We start from the raw sequence: 15,670 nt of genomic DNA on the forward strand, positions 1-15,670 counted from the left end.
AATAGCTTACCCATATAATTGCATAAGTTGAAAAATTCTTCATTTTACTGCTTGTTTCTATTTTTCTACTCTATTCCATACACAAAATCGACATTCATTCGATCCCCTTTTTTGACAGAATAAAGTTGTTCTATGACTATAAATAGATAAGTAGATTAGTGAAATGAGATGAAAGTTTTTATTAGTAGGAAAAGACTCCATCCTTCTATAGTATTAGGATTATTCATTCATTCAAATCTCATCTTTCGAAAAAATATAAATTTTCTATAGCAGAAAATAGATTCATCCTGGAAGATTATATGGAGTTTGAACGTGGGTGAAGGCTGGAATAGGTTGACAGTAGTTGAGTTCACATTATTATAGGTTGAGCTGCTCATTGATCAGTATGTGAAGGGCGAAGGCTTCTTCGTCCTACATAAGGTCACTGAACCAACTTACATATCAGATAATATATAATGTTATTGATGTATTATATCCTTCTGGGCTGCTCCCACACATTCCTGATATGTTTTGATCTCGTATTAACATATAACAGCATCCCTTTCAAGTCATGCAACCTTCCACGTTTCCTATACTTCTTTCTCAACTTCCTCATCACTTTTACCTCGTTGAGCGTTGGATGAGTCATCTCATCTTAACCGATCTATCAATAGTTCCTTTGAATGAAAGTTACCTGGCATCACTGAGTTATTGATTAGCGGTGTAGCCGCTTTGGTTACTCGTTGATACTGGTGTATGAAATAATAATGCTTCACAAAGGCTAAAGCTCTGAAATAATTTGAAATTTGACATTGAATCAGATGAATTTAGATCAAATAAGTTGAAACTTGAGATTAGATCGAATAATTCTTTTAGGTAGCCTATAATAGAATAGATGGTGAAAATATCTTTGTTCGAAATATGTTTGAGAAAAAAATCTGAATTAATCAGTGAAATCTTGTGATAGATTGCCCTTTCTGGATAATAGCAAAAAAGCTTCACTAATTTTGGTATTGAAATATGTTCTTTTTGAATTTGAGCTTCAACATTAGTGTGTAAAAGGTTTGAAGTAGAATAAAGAAGGATGTTCCTGAAGGATATTCCTACGAGGTAGGCCTTGTGAAAGTATCAATGTCATTCGGAGTCCACGAACTGTTTCGGCTCGATTCTTACGACTAAGGACTCACAAGTTGCAGGCTAACAATTGCTGAGAAAATTTGAGCTCGGTAGGCCTGAACTTACAGAACTTATCAACATTGTATCAGGATATACCGGGATGATGCTATCTACTACAGAATGCAGTAGAAAAAAATCGGCAACTCTGTTTTCCTATTATTTCCACTGTTTTGAATTCAGATTGAATCAGATGAATTAAGATCAAATCAGTTGAAACTTGAGATTTTATCGAATAATTCTTTTAGGTAGCCTATAATAGAATAGATGGTGAAAATATCTTTGTTCGAAATATTGTTTGAGAAAAAAATCTGAATTAATCAGTGAAATCTTGTGATAGATTGCCCTTTCTGGATTATAGCAAATAAACAGAAATAAATTATTACTTTCATGTATATCTATAAATTTTGTACTGATAAGGCTTCTGAATTCCGCCAGAGATTGACTCTACTAATCTTTTCAGCGATTTCCAGCGATATTTTTGTGGTTTTACAGATTTTTAAGAACAAAAAATATCCAAATTCGGTACACAAGTTCAGCTGGGATTGCCAAATTTTGTCTCGAAAGAGGATCAAAAATTTCATTGAAGATACCCCCTTAGCCCGCGGTTTTTCACCCCGTGAAATACTTCACCCCTCACTCTCTTCACCAGGTGATGATCGCTCATCTACCCCTCCCCCCACACGATAAAAAAAACAACCGTTTTTGAAAAGTTTGTATTAGGCAAACTACTTAGCCTAATACAGGTGTCTCTATGTGTGATCCTGAAAAATGTTTAAAAGAGATGAGAGTTATCATACTGGAAAATGACTACGTAAAGAGTTCGAGACATGGCTGTGTAGAAATAAATATAAAAAAGATGCTCTGATTTTGAATTTTTATTGTAAGTACAAGTGAATATTATGGAAGTTTTTATTGCTGAAAGAGTTGTTTTAATCAGTTGTAAAAGGTTTGTGTTTTAAAAAACTGACCGATTAATAAGGTTTGATTGTTTTGAGAATCGATTGGCCAGGCCGCAATGCGAGGGAACGACGGTACAACAATGGTTCCACGTGATAAAGTGGATAGTCAATAATTATGATTGACTTTTGAAATTGAAAGTGTTTACGCTACACAGTGTTTAATTGCTTGATTTGTTTTCTATGTTTGATAACACTCGCTTGTTATGAAATAGTTGTTCGTTCATGCACTAGTTATTTTAGTATGAGAGCTTTCAAATCATGGGCCATAAGTTAATTAACTCGCTACGCTCATGTTCTAAATATTTCACGAGTCTGAAAGCTAAATTGCATCCGCTACATACACTAATTTATGATAATTGCTAATTTTTAGTTGTTTTATCAATTTCTCAATTCAGTTTCGCATGTCGATTGCTAGGCAAGAATACAATTGATTTTATTTCATTCTGAAAGGCATTTAATGCCCCATTAATATTGTGAAAGTATGAGAATATCATTAGTTTTAATAGCGTTTTTTTAGATCCAGGTACAAAGTACCGGTACATTAGTAAAATGGAAGGGAATAAAAACAGTCATGTTTTCAAAACCTCTTCTTTCCTGGGATATGGTATTGGCCAGTCAATGTGTAGTCAAAATGAAAGTGGAATTCGAATTGCATAGATTATACATGGAAAGACCCAAAAGATACAAATAATGTTGATTTTAAAAAACGTTGTTAATAAAGTATGGATAGCGCTAGATGATTTAGAAACAGAGAGGTACGTTTAAATGGAAGTTCTAGACCGTGGAATTGAAAAAATTCAGTGTAAATCGATTAGTTGACATATATAGTTCGACAATATTTCTATCCAGTCTAGAATCCTGGATTCTGATTGATCCATGAACCCTTGTGTTGTAATATTAAAATATGATAATGATCAAATTCAGGCTTGTATGAGTCATCTGGAAGTTAAAATTGATGATGTGATGAAGAAAAACTCCTACTTTGGACAATTTTGATGAATCAAATTTAGGAAAAGAAGAAGTTTTGAGCTAGCATCTGTTTTTTCCATCATTGTAACGTGTTTCATCGCATGAATATGAATGTGATGGATAGCCCCTCATTATATGAAACATGAAAGAAGATTTAGTGGAGGCAGCTGTTTTGGATTCAATAAGGTGTGAAAATTCAGCATTGGGAGAGCTTTATTATAATGCCAAAGATTTGCTCAGAATTGAGTGTTTTTCAGCGGTCCTCGAGCGTTTTTCTGAGTTTTCACAGCTTTTTCGATGAAAGCAATCTCAAATGAAAAATGCAGGCGAGCGAAGCGAACCTGCCGGCCAGTATATTTTATGCTGTAAAATTTAGGGTACATGTTCATTTCTTAGTATGTGCGACCATAAAATACATTGAAGACTGATTCAAATTTCGTTCAGTTTGATAGACAGTTGAGTTTTATGTTGGAGTGAGATATGCTATTAGATATTCTTACATATATCAGTTTACTTGAATCGTGTTTATTGATAAAACAACTGAAACAGCAATAACCAATAAAGGGTGAGCAAATAATTATTTGAGTGTTCAAAGCACTCTCTGTAAAGTTTTGTACTCTGATCGTTATTGATTAGAAATAACAAACGCGACAGCAAATTTGTAAAGAGATTGGAAGATTATTTTGCAATCAGCATTCACGCACTGATCACATAATTCGAATTTGTCAGAGCGATTTTACAAGAGAGAAAACTCTCCGATATCGTTCGGAAATCGATCAATGAACGTGATATATCAATTATCTCTGCCTTTGATAAATTATAAGCTGGCTTTGTAGGTTCAACAGTCGACTATCGGAGCAATTCATCGATCTTTCGATAGTTCAAAGTTCACAACTCTCTGACGGAACCAATTATTATTATCACAAAGTGTGTCAAGTCCAACGTTGCCGTTTTAACGTTTTAGTCCAATTAGTTAAGCTGCCCCATCCCATCGCCACAGCCGAAACACGCAAATATTATTCAAACCATTTATATCGTTCGATAGACAACTTTCACTCTTATTTTTATTTGGAAAATTTCATGTCAGAATTGACGTGCAGGCTTCTAGATGCTTTAATACATTTTCGAGGACGTAGCCCCTATTCCTGATCAAGTAAACAACATCTATCTTGATTTGCTTATTAGCTTACTCAATCCACACAAGATTGTAATATTGACAAATTCATGGATTTACACTAGTTTTCTTTCCTACTCGAATCTTTGCCGTGTACGCACAATTTCCCATGTAGACTCATTCCATAATGCATGTCAAATGACAAATGAGGTACATTTTAGACCTTACGTGGCCGATATTTCTACTTGGATATTGTGGAAATATATTGTAAGATTTTCTTGATCGAAATTGTTTGAAAACGTCTTTGTTGGTACATTTTGCTTACATAATATGTAATTATTGATATTAAATACTCTATCATCTATAACCTACTATGATTTATATAACTATAATTCATGTTTGTAATAACTACTACCATTCTCTTATACTTTGAATCTTTATAAGTTACTCAAGTAGCCGTCAGTAGGAGGACTGTATTTTTTGTATCCCTATTATGCATTGTGACTATTAGGAATCTCCGTTATTTGACATTGTAGGTCAACGTTACAATATTTTCAACTCTGACATAGGCCTACCAGCGACTATGTTCTGTGATTTCAAACCAGTTTAAGTTAGAAAGTTTCAAGTAATTGGGCATGTTTCATTTTTGAACCAGACTCAAAATTTTGTGGCTAAACAACTGAAATTCAATCGGAAACATCCGTCCATAGAGCACTGTGCTCGCTTCTGATTGGTTCTCATCGACCAATGAAAAGCGTTTGATGGTTTGGAGTTGTCGACCAATGTAAAGCATAGGCTTGAGGTTGGTTAATCCTCCATTTCGTCGTTGATACTATTCTGTATCACTGCTATGTTCTCGCATATTTGACAGAATAAAATGTATCTTAAACTCATGTGAATCCCAAATATGTTTTTTAATGTGTAGTAGATGTGTATTGTATAGCCTACTATAATATTCACAAAAATAATAAGATCTTCAACTAATTTCTGGTTTGTAGAATAGTACCTTGCTCCTAAATTTTTAACTCAAAAGTGGACACTTTTACATGATAATGATGCAGGAGTCAATGTTAATTTTCCTTATGTATATCGAAACATGAGATTCCCCATTTGTCACATATACCCTCCCATCTTATTATTATGAACAATGAATAGTCAGTTATACGGGGTCACAAAGTGAACAAAGTGGTCACTCTATTAATGACACCGGTACCGTTAGGTTAGAGAGAAAAATATGATGACCTTGCCATTGAACTGTTACGGTAAATTACAAAGTGTTTGAGATTTCTAGAATATTCAAACATGCACTTGCTTCTCAGTAAAGAATATAATTATAAACTCTTGGTGAGATAATTTTAATACAATGGGCTACCCATATTTCAATGCCCTAGATGTACCGTATTGAAATCATCTTAACAAGATTTTCTAGAGTTTTTATATTCTCAACTGGGAAGTTTCAAAATTTCCTGCTAGTGAATAACAAAGTTGTCGACTGTTTGACAACTGGATAGTTGTAAAACATTGAAAACGATCTTTATTTGAATATTTCAATCATGATAAGTTTACTGATTTGGTACTCAGGCCAACTTCAAGTGAGTACAGTATATGTCAATACTATGACAAGGTCCACCTGACCAAGTCAGATCCACTTCCAGACACGACACAGTCAATCCAGATTTCTGGTCATGACAAAGGAGAGAAGTAATAAGTTAGTAAGTAAATTGAAAAAGCTGTCGACTTGGTTGACAACGCTTATGAGCTTGGCCCATATATTATCTGAACTCTCAAATCATAATTTCTGTGCTCCATGTTCAATCATAGAATTTGATCATGATCAAAAATACTGGGAGAATGCAATTAATGATACCCATATAGATAGAAACATTCGTTCAAAGAATAAGGGTATGACCTTCAAACTAGTGTCATTGTCGCTCGTTCGAGGTGTGCCTTGTGAATGACTTCCAGCATATATGAAACAATTATTATTTGTGTTTGCTACCTCAAATTTTACTGATGAGGATCAATTTATTAGTTTTGTTATGAACCTATCACCTGCAAATTGATAGATATACCTAAGATGAATATCAGGCCTTGACGGAAGGCTCAAGAAAAGTTTTTCAATAAAGACTACCAGATGTTTCCTAGTATCAAGGCTAGTAAAGCCAAGATTTGTAGGATGAAAAATGTATCGCACAATTGGAGCTATTATACTGATTACTCAAAAGCGATTTGCTATGTGGAAATTGCATCACTTCTCACAAGAGCCCAAACATGTAAGCTCATTCTAAAATCACTAAGGAAGCAACATAAGACCACGACAAAAGGACGTATTGTTGGAAAGTTCAACTACTTGTTTGAAATGAACAAATAACACACTATCATATCATAGAAAATAATATATTTGATATTATATACCATTATTAACAATAACATATTATTCACAATTATGTACAAAATAAATTTAGCTTTTACAATAATTTCAATGTCGCAGTAATCTTCGTTTCTGTTGAGTTGAGAGTGATTTCTTAGGCTTTTGAAGCCTTGCACTACTTGTTGACTCCACACCAAAGTTGACTTTCAACTTCTGCAAAGCATTTTCTGAAAGAAGAGTTAAAAAATAATATATTATTAGCATGTAGTGTACATGAAACAAACAAGATATCAGAAAAGAGAGATTTTCTCAATGATTGAATAATTCAAAATGTATTCAATTACCCACCATTATTTATTGGTTGTGTAGAAATTTCTGCTTTATCCTTAATAACTTTCTTGTTCATCTGAATATTGGAATTTATATTTTTTCTGGAAGTTATTGGCCGAAATGCTGCAACTTCTTCAATGGGAACATACGAGGATCTTTTTAGTGTTCCATAAATCTGCTCCTTCTTCCTTTTCTTCATCATTCGGAGTTGTTGGCGTCCTCTTTGTCTCAGTTTCTTGTCTCCCCTGCACAAGCTATTCCATCGCTTGCTAACGTTAGCTGCCTTTAAAAGACTTTCGCCATCAAGATACCTGCAAAATTTAAAAAAAAAACATATTAAAAATAATGTTGTCACAACAAAAATAACTGAATGAAAATATAAGAAATCAAATGGAGAAAAAACAATTATAGGTTTATTTCGAAGAATATAATCGATAATTACCTTAATATCATTGAGCCTATTTCATTAGGAAGTTCTCCCAAAATATCAAAACTATCAAAATCTACAAACATCGGTCTGAATAAAGCATCCATACTAAATTTATTCTACCTCTTCACTCAACCACAATCAATGTGAGAATGATCGTTCCGACTCAGATACAGAATATTATAGAGCTTCATGCTCGCTTCTGATTGGCTCTCATCAACCAATGGAAAGCGATGGGTGGTTTGGACTAGTTGACCAATGGGAAGCGTAGGCTTTAGTTCGGCTCCTCCTCCATTTTGTTCAGTATTACTGCTGGGTATTTTTGAAACGTTATAAATTGTATTTTATATTACTTCCATTATAATATAATTCATATTATGATTTTTTTTATATTTAATGGTTCCAAGTTTATTTAAAATTCAGTTTACTAGTAGGCCTACTTTTTTTTGGTTGTTGATCTTTGTTGAATAGCACTGAAGAACACACATCACATCAATAATATTCTGATACATACAGTACAGTATCACAGTATTTTTGTTGTAGGTGGTAGGCCGATTATGAAAATCATTCTCTATTGGTTTTGTTACTAAATGTTCAGTCAAATTCATAATGATGAGTAAATTCACTCATGATCCATGTCAGATGAAATAATAAAAACTACATACTCATTGTACTGTGAGTTTGGATGATTCTATTGGTATTGAATGAAAAAGACTAAGAAATTGTCAAAAAACCACTGATTTTTGATAATTAGAAAGACCGGTTTCGGTTATTACACCATTGTCAATCTTTGATAAACTTTATCAGAGATTGACAATGGTGTAATAACCAAAACCGGTCTTTCTAATTATCAATAAATCAGTGGTTTTTTTACAATTTTTTAGTCTTTTTCATTCAATATGAATAATTACCACAATATCAACTTCTCAACTACACAAAAAAAAGATTCTATTGGTGGAATTGAATCATAGTGATTATATTCACAGGTTTTCGAATGAATGTTATAAATTCAATTTATTGAATTAACTCCTCTATTTATTGTATAATAATTATTATTGTTTTATTTGTATAATTGACAATTGACAATACATGTTGTTAAATGTCTTATGTCAATAGAGAAATTTCTATTTCTAGTTGAGAGATTTTGACCAATCTCTGGTATTTGGAATAGTAACTTGTTTTCCAAACTGTGATAATAATAGTGGAGTATTTTTGGGCGTTCAATTGAATTGTACAAAGTTGAAAACCGTTTCATTCTGACCTGGAAAATGAACACTTTTACTACATGATAGAATAGAATAGATTCTAATCCTTTAATTTTATACATACTACAAAGTTGGAAACGCCACAATATTCTAAAAATACATAAATTAAAAACACTTATATGATTGTTTCAACTAATATAAAAATGTTACATGGTGGACACAGATGCGTTTATTTCAAATGTTTTGTTTGTAAAGAACATTTATGTTGAATTTTTATGTAGTGTAATGTGTGTCAACACATGAGATTCCCTATTTATTGGATGTGCACACCTACTTCATTAATTCGATCAATCATGTGGACTTGTAAAGTGAATGACTCAAATTAATACCGTTACGTTGGAAGAAGAAAGGTAGCGGTGACCTTGCCATTGAACTGTAATGGTAAATGTCAATGTTGAAGCGGTTACTGACTCGTTTCAAAGTTCAACTTTTATATGCTTCTCGTTAAATAATACAGAAACTCTTGAATTTCGTTGAGATGATTTCTTTTATTTTAATATGGTACTTATAAAGTGCAGTAGGTCTACATTGGAATAGGCTATAGAAGACATGAAACTTGTAGATAAATTTAAAACATTTATGGCTTGGTTGACAACTGAATAGTTATGACGATATATTGGAATCATCAATGCTTGAATACCTTAATGATTTATTTATTTCTGTAGGCGTAGCTCTTAATCATTTAGATCTGTGATTGGAATTCTATAACTATATGAACTTGGCCTAAATTTGAATTCGCAAATAATAATTTTAGTCTTTCTGTTCGATCTTATCAAATTCAAGCAAAAATAAAATCCTATGGACAGAATTTACATGAATTTTATCATTGAACCATCAATATATGATTCTTGATTCTATGATGACACCTATATGATGAATTTCTTGGATCTCAGCTTCTGCAGTCTACAATTAAGTATAGTTTTAGTTGATTTATTAATCAATCTATTAATATAATAGATCCACACTGTAATATTATATTCTTCAATATCCACTTCTGAAAGCAGATTCAGCTCAATTAATAACATGGAACTTCCCCCTACATACAGATGGACAGTCTAGTAGAGGGGTTCCAATATATGTTGATTAGTATACTCATAATCGAGTTTTGGAAAATTTATTTAAATTGAGATCGAAGCGTTCAATAAAAAGCATAATGATGTGACCTTGAGACTAGCGTCAATGTCACTCGCCGTTGTTTGAGGTATGATATGTGAATGATTCTCAAGTTTGATTTCATTACGCCTGAATATACTGCTGATTATTGATAAGTTTTATTGTAATCCAAGAGAGTATCTCAGCTCTGGTTGATTGATAGATTATATTTATGCATTGTAGATATGAATATAACCCTCAAGGGAAGATTCTAGAATTCTCCATCAATTAGGATACTACAAGTATCTTTATTATTATATTGGCTAGTGGAACCAAGATTTTTGGGATGGAAACTGTATTGGTATAACTACAATAAAATATGATTGAATTCGTCATTATAGCCCGATCCCCATCCCTAACACAGGCTCTTAGGCAATATAGCATTAATTAAAAATTAAGAAATGTTCTAAAGGTTTTTTGAAATAGATAAATACCATGTAATTATAATGAATAAAATATATTTGATATATCACCATTCACAATAGTATTCTATTATTATTTACATTTACTATACAAAATAAATTTAGCTTTGACATCATTTCAATGTCGCAGTAATCTTCGTTTCTGTTGAGTTGAGAGTGATTTCTTAGGCTTTTGAAGCTTTGCACTACCTGTTGACTCCACACCAAAGTTGACTTTCAACTTCTGCAAGATATTTTCTGGAAGAAGAAATAAATAATATATCATTAGCATGTTGTGAACATTCAAAAATCAAGATATTAGTAAAGATAGGTTTTTCAATAAATAGGATAAATCAAAATGTTCAATTACTCACCATTTATTGCTAGTGTAGAAGTCAGTGCTCCATATTCAATAACTTTATGATTCATCTGAACATTGGAGTTGCTATTTCGGGAAGTGACAGACTTGAATGCTGCAACTTCTTCAACGGGAACATACGAAGATCTTTTCAGTATTCCATAAATCTGCTCCTTCTTCCTTTTCTTCATCATTCGGAGTTGTTGGCGTCCTCTTTGTCTCAGTTTCTTGTCTCCCCTGCACAAGCTATTCCATCGCTTGCTAACGTTAGCTGCCTTTAAAAGACTTTCGCCATCAAGATACCTGCAAAATTAAAAAAAAAAAAACATATTAAAATGTTGTCACAGGAAAAATAACTGAATGAAAATATAAGAAATCAAATGGAGAAAAAACAATTATAGGTTTATTTCGAAGAATATAATCGATAATTACCTTAATATCATTGAGCCTATTTCATTAGGAAGTTCTCCCAAAATATCAAAACTATCGAAATCTACAAACATCGATCTGAATAAAGCATCCATATTAAATTTATACCTCTTTACTCAACCACAATCAATGTGAGAATGATCGTTCCGGCTTAGATACAGCCTTTTATAGAGATCCATGCTCGCTTCTGATTGGCTCTCGTCGACCAATGGAAGCGATGGGTGGTTCGGACTAGTCGACCAATGGGAAGCATAGGCTTGAGCTCGACACCTCCTCCATTTTGTTGTGTAGTGCTGGGTATTTTTGGAACGTTATAAATTGTATTTAATATTACTTTAATTATATGAAGTTTCTTTCTTATATGCAATGGTTTCAAGTTTATTTAAAATTCAGTTCACTAGTAGGCCTACCTTTTTTTTGGTTGTTGATCTTTGTTGAATAGCACTGAAGAACATACATCATATCAATATACTGATCACAGAATCACTGCTGTGCGATCATGTAACTAAGACATGATATTGCCTGCAGCCTAACATGAAGCTTGATAAGAAAACTAATCATTTAAGAATTTAATTTATAATGCAATTTTTCGATAAAATAAAACAAATCTGAACAGCTAGGAACAGTTTATATGAACAACAGCCTAAATAATAAGATAAAAGTAGAATCATAAAGATACGACCTTGATACTGGTATCAAGGTCATTCTCTAGTTGAGATCTCACCACTTCAATAATTTTGGTATTGAAATATGTTCTTTTTAAATTTGAGCTTCAACATTAGTGTGTAAAAGGTTTGAAGTAGAATAAAGAAGGATAAGAATATAGGAATAGCCTTGTGAAAGTATCAATGTCATTCGGAGTCCACGATCTGTTTCGGCTCGATTCTTACGACTAAGGTCTCACATGTTGCAGGCTAACAATTGCTGAGAAAATTTGAGCTCGGTAGGCCTGAACTTACAGATGAATATTTTGTAATACACGGTATTCAGCTTTTCGGAATATTGACGAATTTATTTTTGAAATTCGGAATATCATCCATCATCTCTTCGGAAGTTTCTGGAATTTTCCTTCAATATGTAGTGGATAAGATGTTTGTTGAATATGAAAGCCAATGTTGTAAACAGTTAGCTATGATTGATATTATATTATAGTATTACAAAAGAAAAGCCAATTTTGGCTTACTCTCTAGTGTGTTTTCATACTGTATCTGATTTCTCTAACTCCTGATTTCAAACTGAATTGGTATCCAAAAGCAAATTTTCCAATGGATCTTGCTAAACTTCTTCTGAAATACAAGTCGTGTATGTCTGACTCAGCCTCAGGAAAATGGCAACGTTGTTCCATAGAGTGAAGATATCAACATTGTATCAGGATATACCGGGATGATACAGAATGCAGTAGAAAAAAATCGGCAACTCTGTTTTCCTATTATTTCCACTGTTTTATCTAGCCCTACCATTAGTTATAAGTAAGGTTTGTGGTAGCAACTGCTCAGTTGACTTGCATTTATTCTTAGTTTTGGAGTAAACTCGGTTAATTCAAGAGGCGATTAATAAAACTATTTATAATAATCATACTCTTAATGTACACTTTTCGATCAACTGATTGATTTTGATTTTCTAATTTGTATTATGAAAGCAATAATGGGCTCTTACTGGTGCTCTCACAAATTGTACTTTCGCAATAGAACTGTCCACTTTCAATTCGATCAATTTTAATTTTTTTCTCAGTCATACATTAACGCTGAGATGTGGTCTTTTTGTATAAGTTGATTTGAAATGGTACGCCTCAATTCTTTTATTAGCATGCGAAGTTCTATATTCTATTATTATTAAAATGTCTCATGTGATCAAGTAGTTTTAGAAAATTCATCTTGTTCTCTTTGAAATACCTAAACTATGGAGTAGTATAGAAAAATATAGAGTGGAGATAAATCAAATCTTGTATCATTTGTCTCTCATTGTAGAACCAGGTTCAGCCTGATTTGAAAACATTTAGACACTAGTAAACTTGGAAGAAGTATGTTCAAAAAATGTATTCAAAAATGTATCTATGAAAGAGTTTAGCTATCCATTGATGGATCAATTTTGAGCAGTTGAATGTGAAAAATGTATATTTCCCAGTTCACAGTAAATCATATATGAATACTTCACTTGAGCAGCTTGAATGATTTTGGAGTCGGAATTCCAAATTTTTATGAGGAATGAAGGTAACCTGATGATAATGCTATAGCTATAATTATATAGCTGAGATAATGCTCTACTAGACAGCTATAACAAGAGATTGGTTATTCTATGCTATTTACTGTGAGAGTGTTCAGTAGTTTGGGATTATGGGGTAGTCAGTTATAAACCCTTAAATTATTGGAAATGCGGTTTTTCAGACACCGGAAACCGCTGTTCAAGTTTTTTTTAGAATTATACTCCATAATTACTGTATAATAATCATTCTCCATAAACTGATTCAATTGCATGATAATTCGTTTGATTCGAAACCACTCCATCAATGCCACACGAATTATTCAGGCTTCTTCCCTCTCTCTCTCTCTCTCTCCAGCATGGAAATCTAATTCTCCCACTCCAGAACTCCAACAACAACAATCTCACTAGATGTGTTATCACTGAGCCGTGGGCCAACCCACGTCTCAATTAATTTACCATCATAATTAATTAACGGACTGGCTGCTTCATACCTTTTATGCTCAGGTGATGTTATTAGATTTACCCAATTCCCACGACTGTGGAGTCCATTTCACTTGAGACACCTGCGGTATGATCTTTGTATATTTCTCACTTGCGTTCAATGCTAAATAATATTTATTTTTAACAATCAATTTATTTTTATGCATAATATTTTCTAATGAACAAACACCACCATTCATGAACATCCAAATAAACCAGGCGTAGAAAATAATGATATTATTGTGAAACCTTAAATCACACAATTGAATCATTGGAAATGTATTAATATAAATATTTATCAATTAATACAAGCACAAATCGTATAACTATTGTGATTGGAAGAAAACAGGCTTCTCAAAACTGTTCTTCTCTTAATTTTTTATGAATAGTCAAATGTTCACCATGTTTTGGAGAAATGAGTTTTTCTTTTATTCTTAAGATATCTTACAGTTCAGATCTAATACAAACGCAAGCTCGCTTACCAGAAAAACAGAAAATCTCTCTTAAAAACGTTTCCGCTTTAGACATAAAACGGCGTTTGTGTGATATTTTTTAAACGCTATACTCTTCCAAGGTCTGCTTCAAGCACAGTAATGTGTTTCTATAATGACATACAGTAATTTCTCGATTGGATTTTGCAAACACCAGAAATATGTGGGAATATTAGTTAATTGGAAATTACATTGTTTGTCACGACATACATTCGACGATGACTGTCCACCAAACTCTGTTGAGGAAATGCAGAATATTTCTCTCCTTTCCAGTAATTGGAATTAACGTGATATTTCTTCTATTTTACAATAATTGAATGTCTTTTATAAAGAACAGGATCCTATTTCCAACGCACTCTTTGAATCACTCTGAACCAAGTTTCATGAGAACCAACATCACCTTACACTTGAAAATTATATTTTTCTTTCCTGATCGTGTGAATGACAACCAAATGATCTTATTGCTTAAAAATATCGATATCATATCATCTCACCAAAGAACCCCCTCTTGGCAAAAATGCACTCCCAACCCAAAGTACTTGCTGATTCCAGGTATTTACCATTGAGTATTCCAGAAATATTGGTGATTAGAGTGAATGGTTTCATGAAACTCGAATCTCTATTCACAGCTGGAAATATGATAACATGTCATGATGAAAACATGGTCTGACGAATGACAAATGCGTTATAGCCTTTGCGTTCTTTGAACATGTCCTCGGCAAAACCTTATCTGAATCTGTCAGCTCATGTTCTAACATCCGATTCATCAATCATCATTCTTTTTTATTTATTCCGTTCCCGAAAAATAGAATATTTGCCAAGAGGATATTGTGATATATATGATACAAATGTACCATGTGTCTTCTCTACTCATGATGTATGTTTCGAAACGAGTAATCGATTCTTTTTGTTAATGAGATTAATGAAGAATAATTGAAAAATTTTCTTTGTGTATCTTTCCAAAGGTGTCAATAATGAACGCTATTTTAGGATCCAGTACATGATAGCATAGAGAAAATATACCGTATCAGTTGTATGTACTTGTATCAGTTGTCTCTGATGATATATTACCAAAAAGTCACACTGAAACGCTGATGTAATTAAAATGAGAGTACCACATATTATATTGGCTATGAAGTGGATAAAATGGTTATCCATTTATTTGAATTGTAGGCTTCATAAAAATGCAATAACAATGAGAAGCAGAGAAGGCTTTCGCACAAATCTGCCACTTATTTAATTTGAAATAATATAAATGTTCGGAATTGATCTATTTTCAGCCTACATTCACTTAAAGATCACTCTCAAACTGAAATAGGAAGAACTGATATCAAAATATTGTTTTGGAACACATAGTTACAACACAGCAAGCCTATTTCTAAGTGGAACCCGAATTGAAAGTCATGAAATCGAGTTAATAAAGTTGAATCTATAACCTACATCGAAGAGAGAGTTCAATTTCATGTACAGAACTTGAATACAATTTAATCTGCTTGACTTTCCATCCACTTGTCTACCTGTTCATCTGCCTACGTTTCTCCATGTAAATTCAAAACCATTTATCAAA

The 15,670-nt window shown here is 32.8% G+C and overlaps 2 protein-coding genes across 4 annotated transcripts in view; one reads left to right on the forward strand and one right to left on the reverse strand.

Annotated features, from left to right (window-relative positions):
* Positions 1-15,670, forward strand: part of LOC111048987 (mucin-5AC) — a 170,342-nt gene that overhangs the window by 91,683 nt on the left and 62,989 nt on the right. The window lies entirely within an intron of this gene.
* LOC120354814 lies at positions 10,260-11,031 on the reverse strand. Its single transcript, XM_039442640.1, has 3 exons — positions 10,934-11,031; positions 10,518-10,804; positions 10,260-10,401 (listed from the first exon to the last, which is right to left on the reverse strand). Exons 1-3 carry the CDS (start codon positions 11,023-11,025, stop codon positions 10,283-10,285), a joined length of 498 nt encoding a protein of 165 aa, XP_039298574.1. The 5' UTR covers positions 11,026-11,031; the 3' UTR covers positions 10,260-10,282.

Source organism: Nilaparvata lugens, chromosome X (assembly GCF_014356525.2).
Source record: "Nilaparvata lugens isolate BPH chromosome X, ASM1435652v1, whole genome shotgun sequence".
Taxonomy (NCBI): Eukaryota; Metazoa; Arthropoda; class Insecta; order Hemiptera; family Delphacidae; genus Nilaparvata; species Nilaparvata lugens.

What these genes read in the sequence shown, in the direction of transcription:
- LOC120354814 (XM_039442640.1), bottom strand. Translation starts at nt 11,025, where the DNA reads ATGGATGCTTTATTCAGATCGATGTTTGTAGATTTCGATAGTTTTGAT. An exon ending in ATAGGCTCAATGATATTAAG is followed by an intron (nt 10,805 to 10,933) that starts GTAATTATCGAT and finishes TTAATTTTGCAG; the next exon opens with GTATCTTGATGGCGAAAGTC. An exon ending in TTCTACACTAGCAATAAATG is followed by an intron (nt 10,402 to 10,517) that starts GTGAGTAATTGA and finishes TTCTTCTTCCAG; the next exon opens with AAAATATCTTGCAGAAGTTG.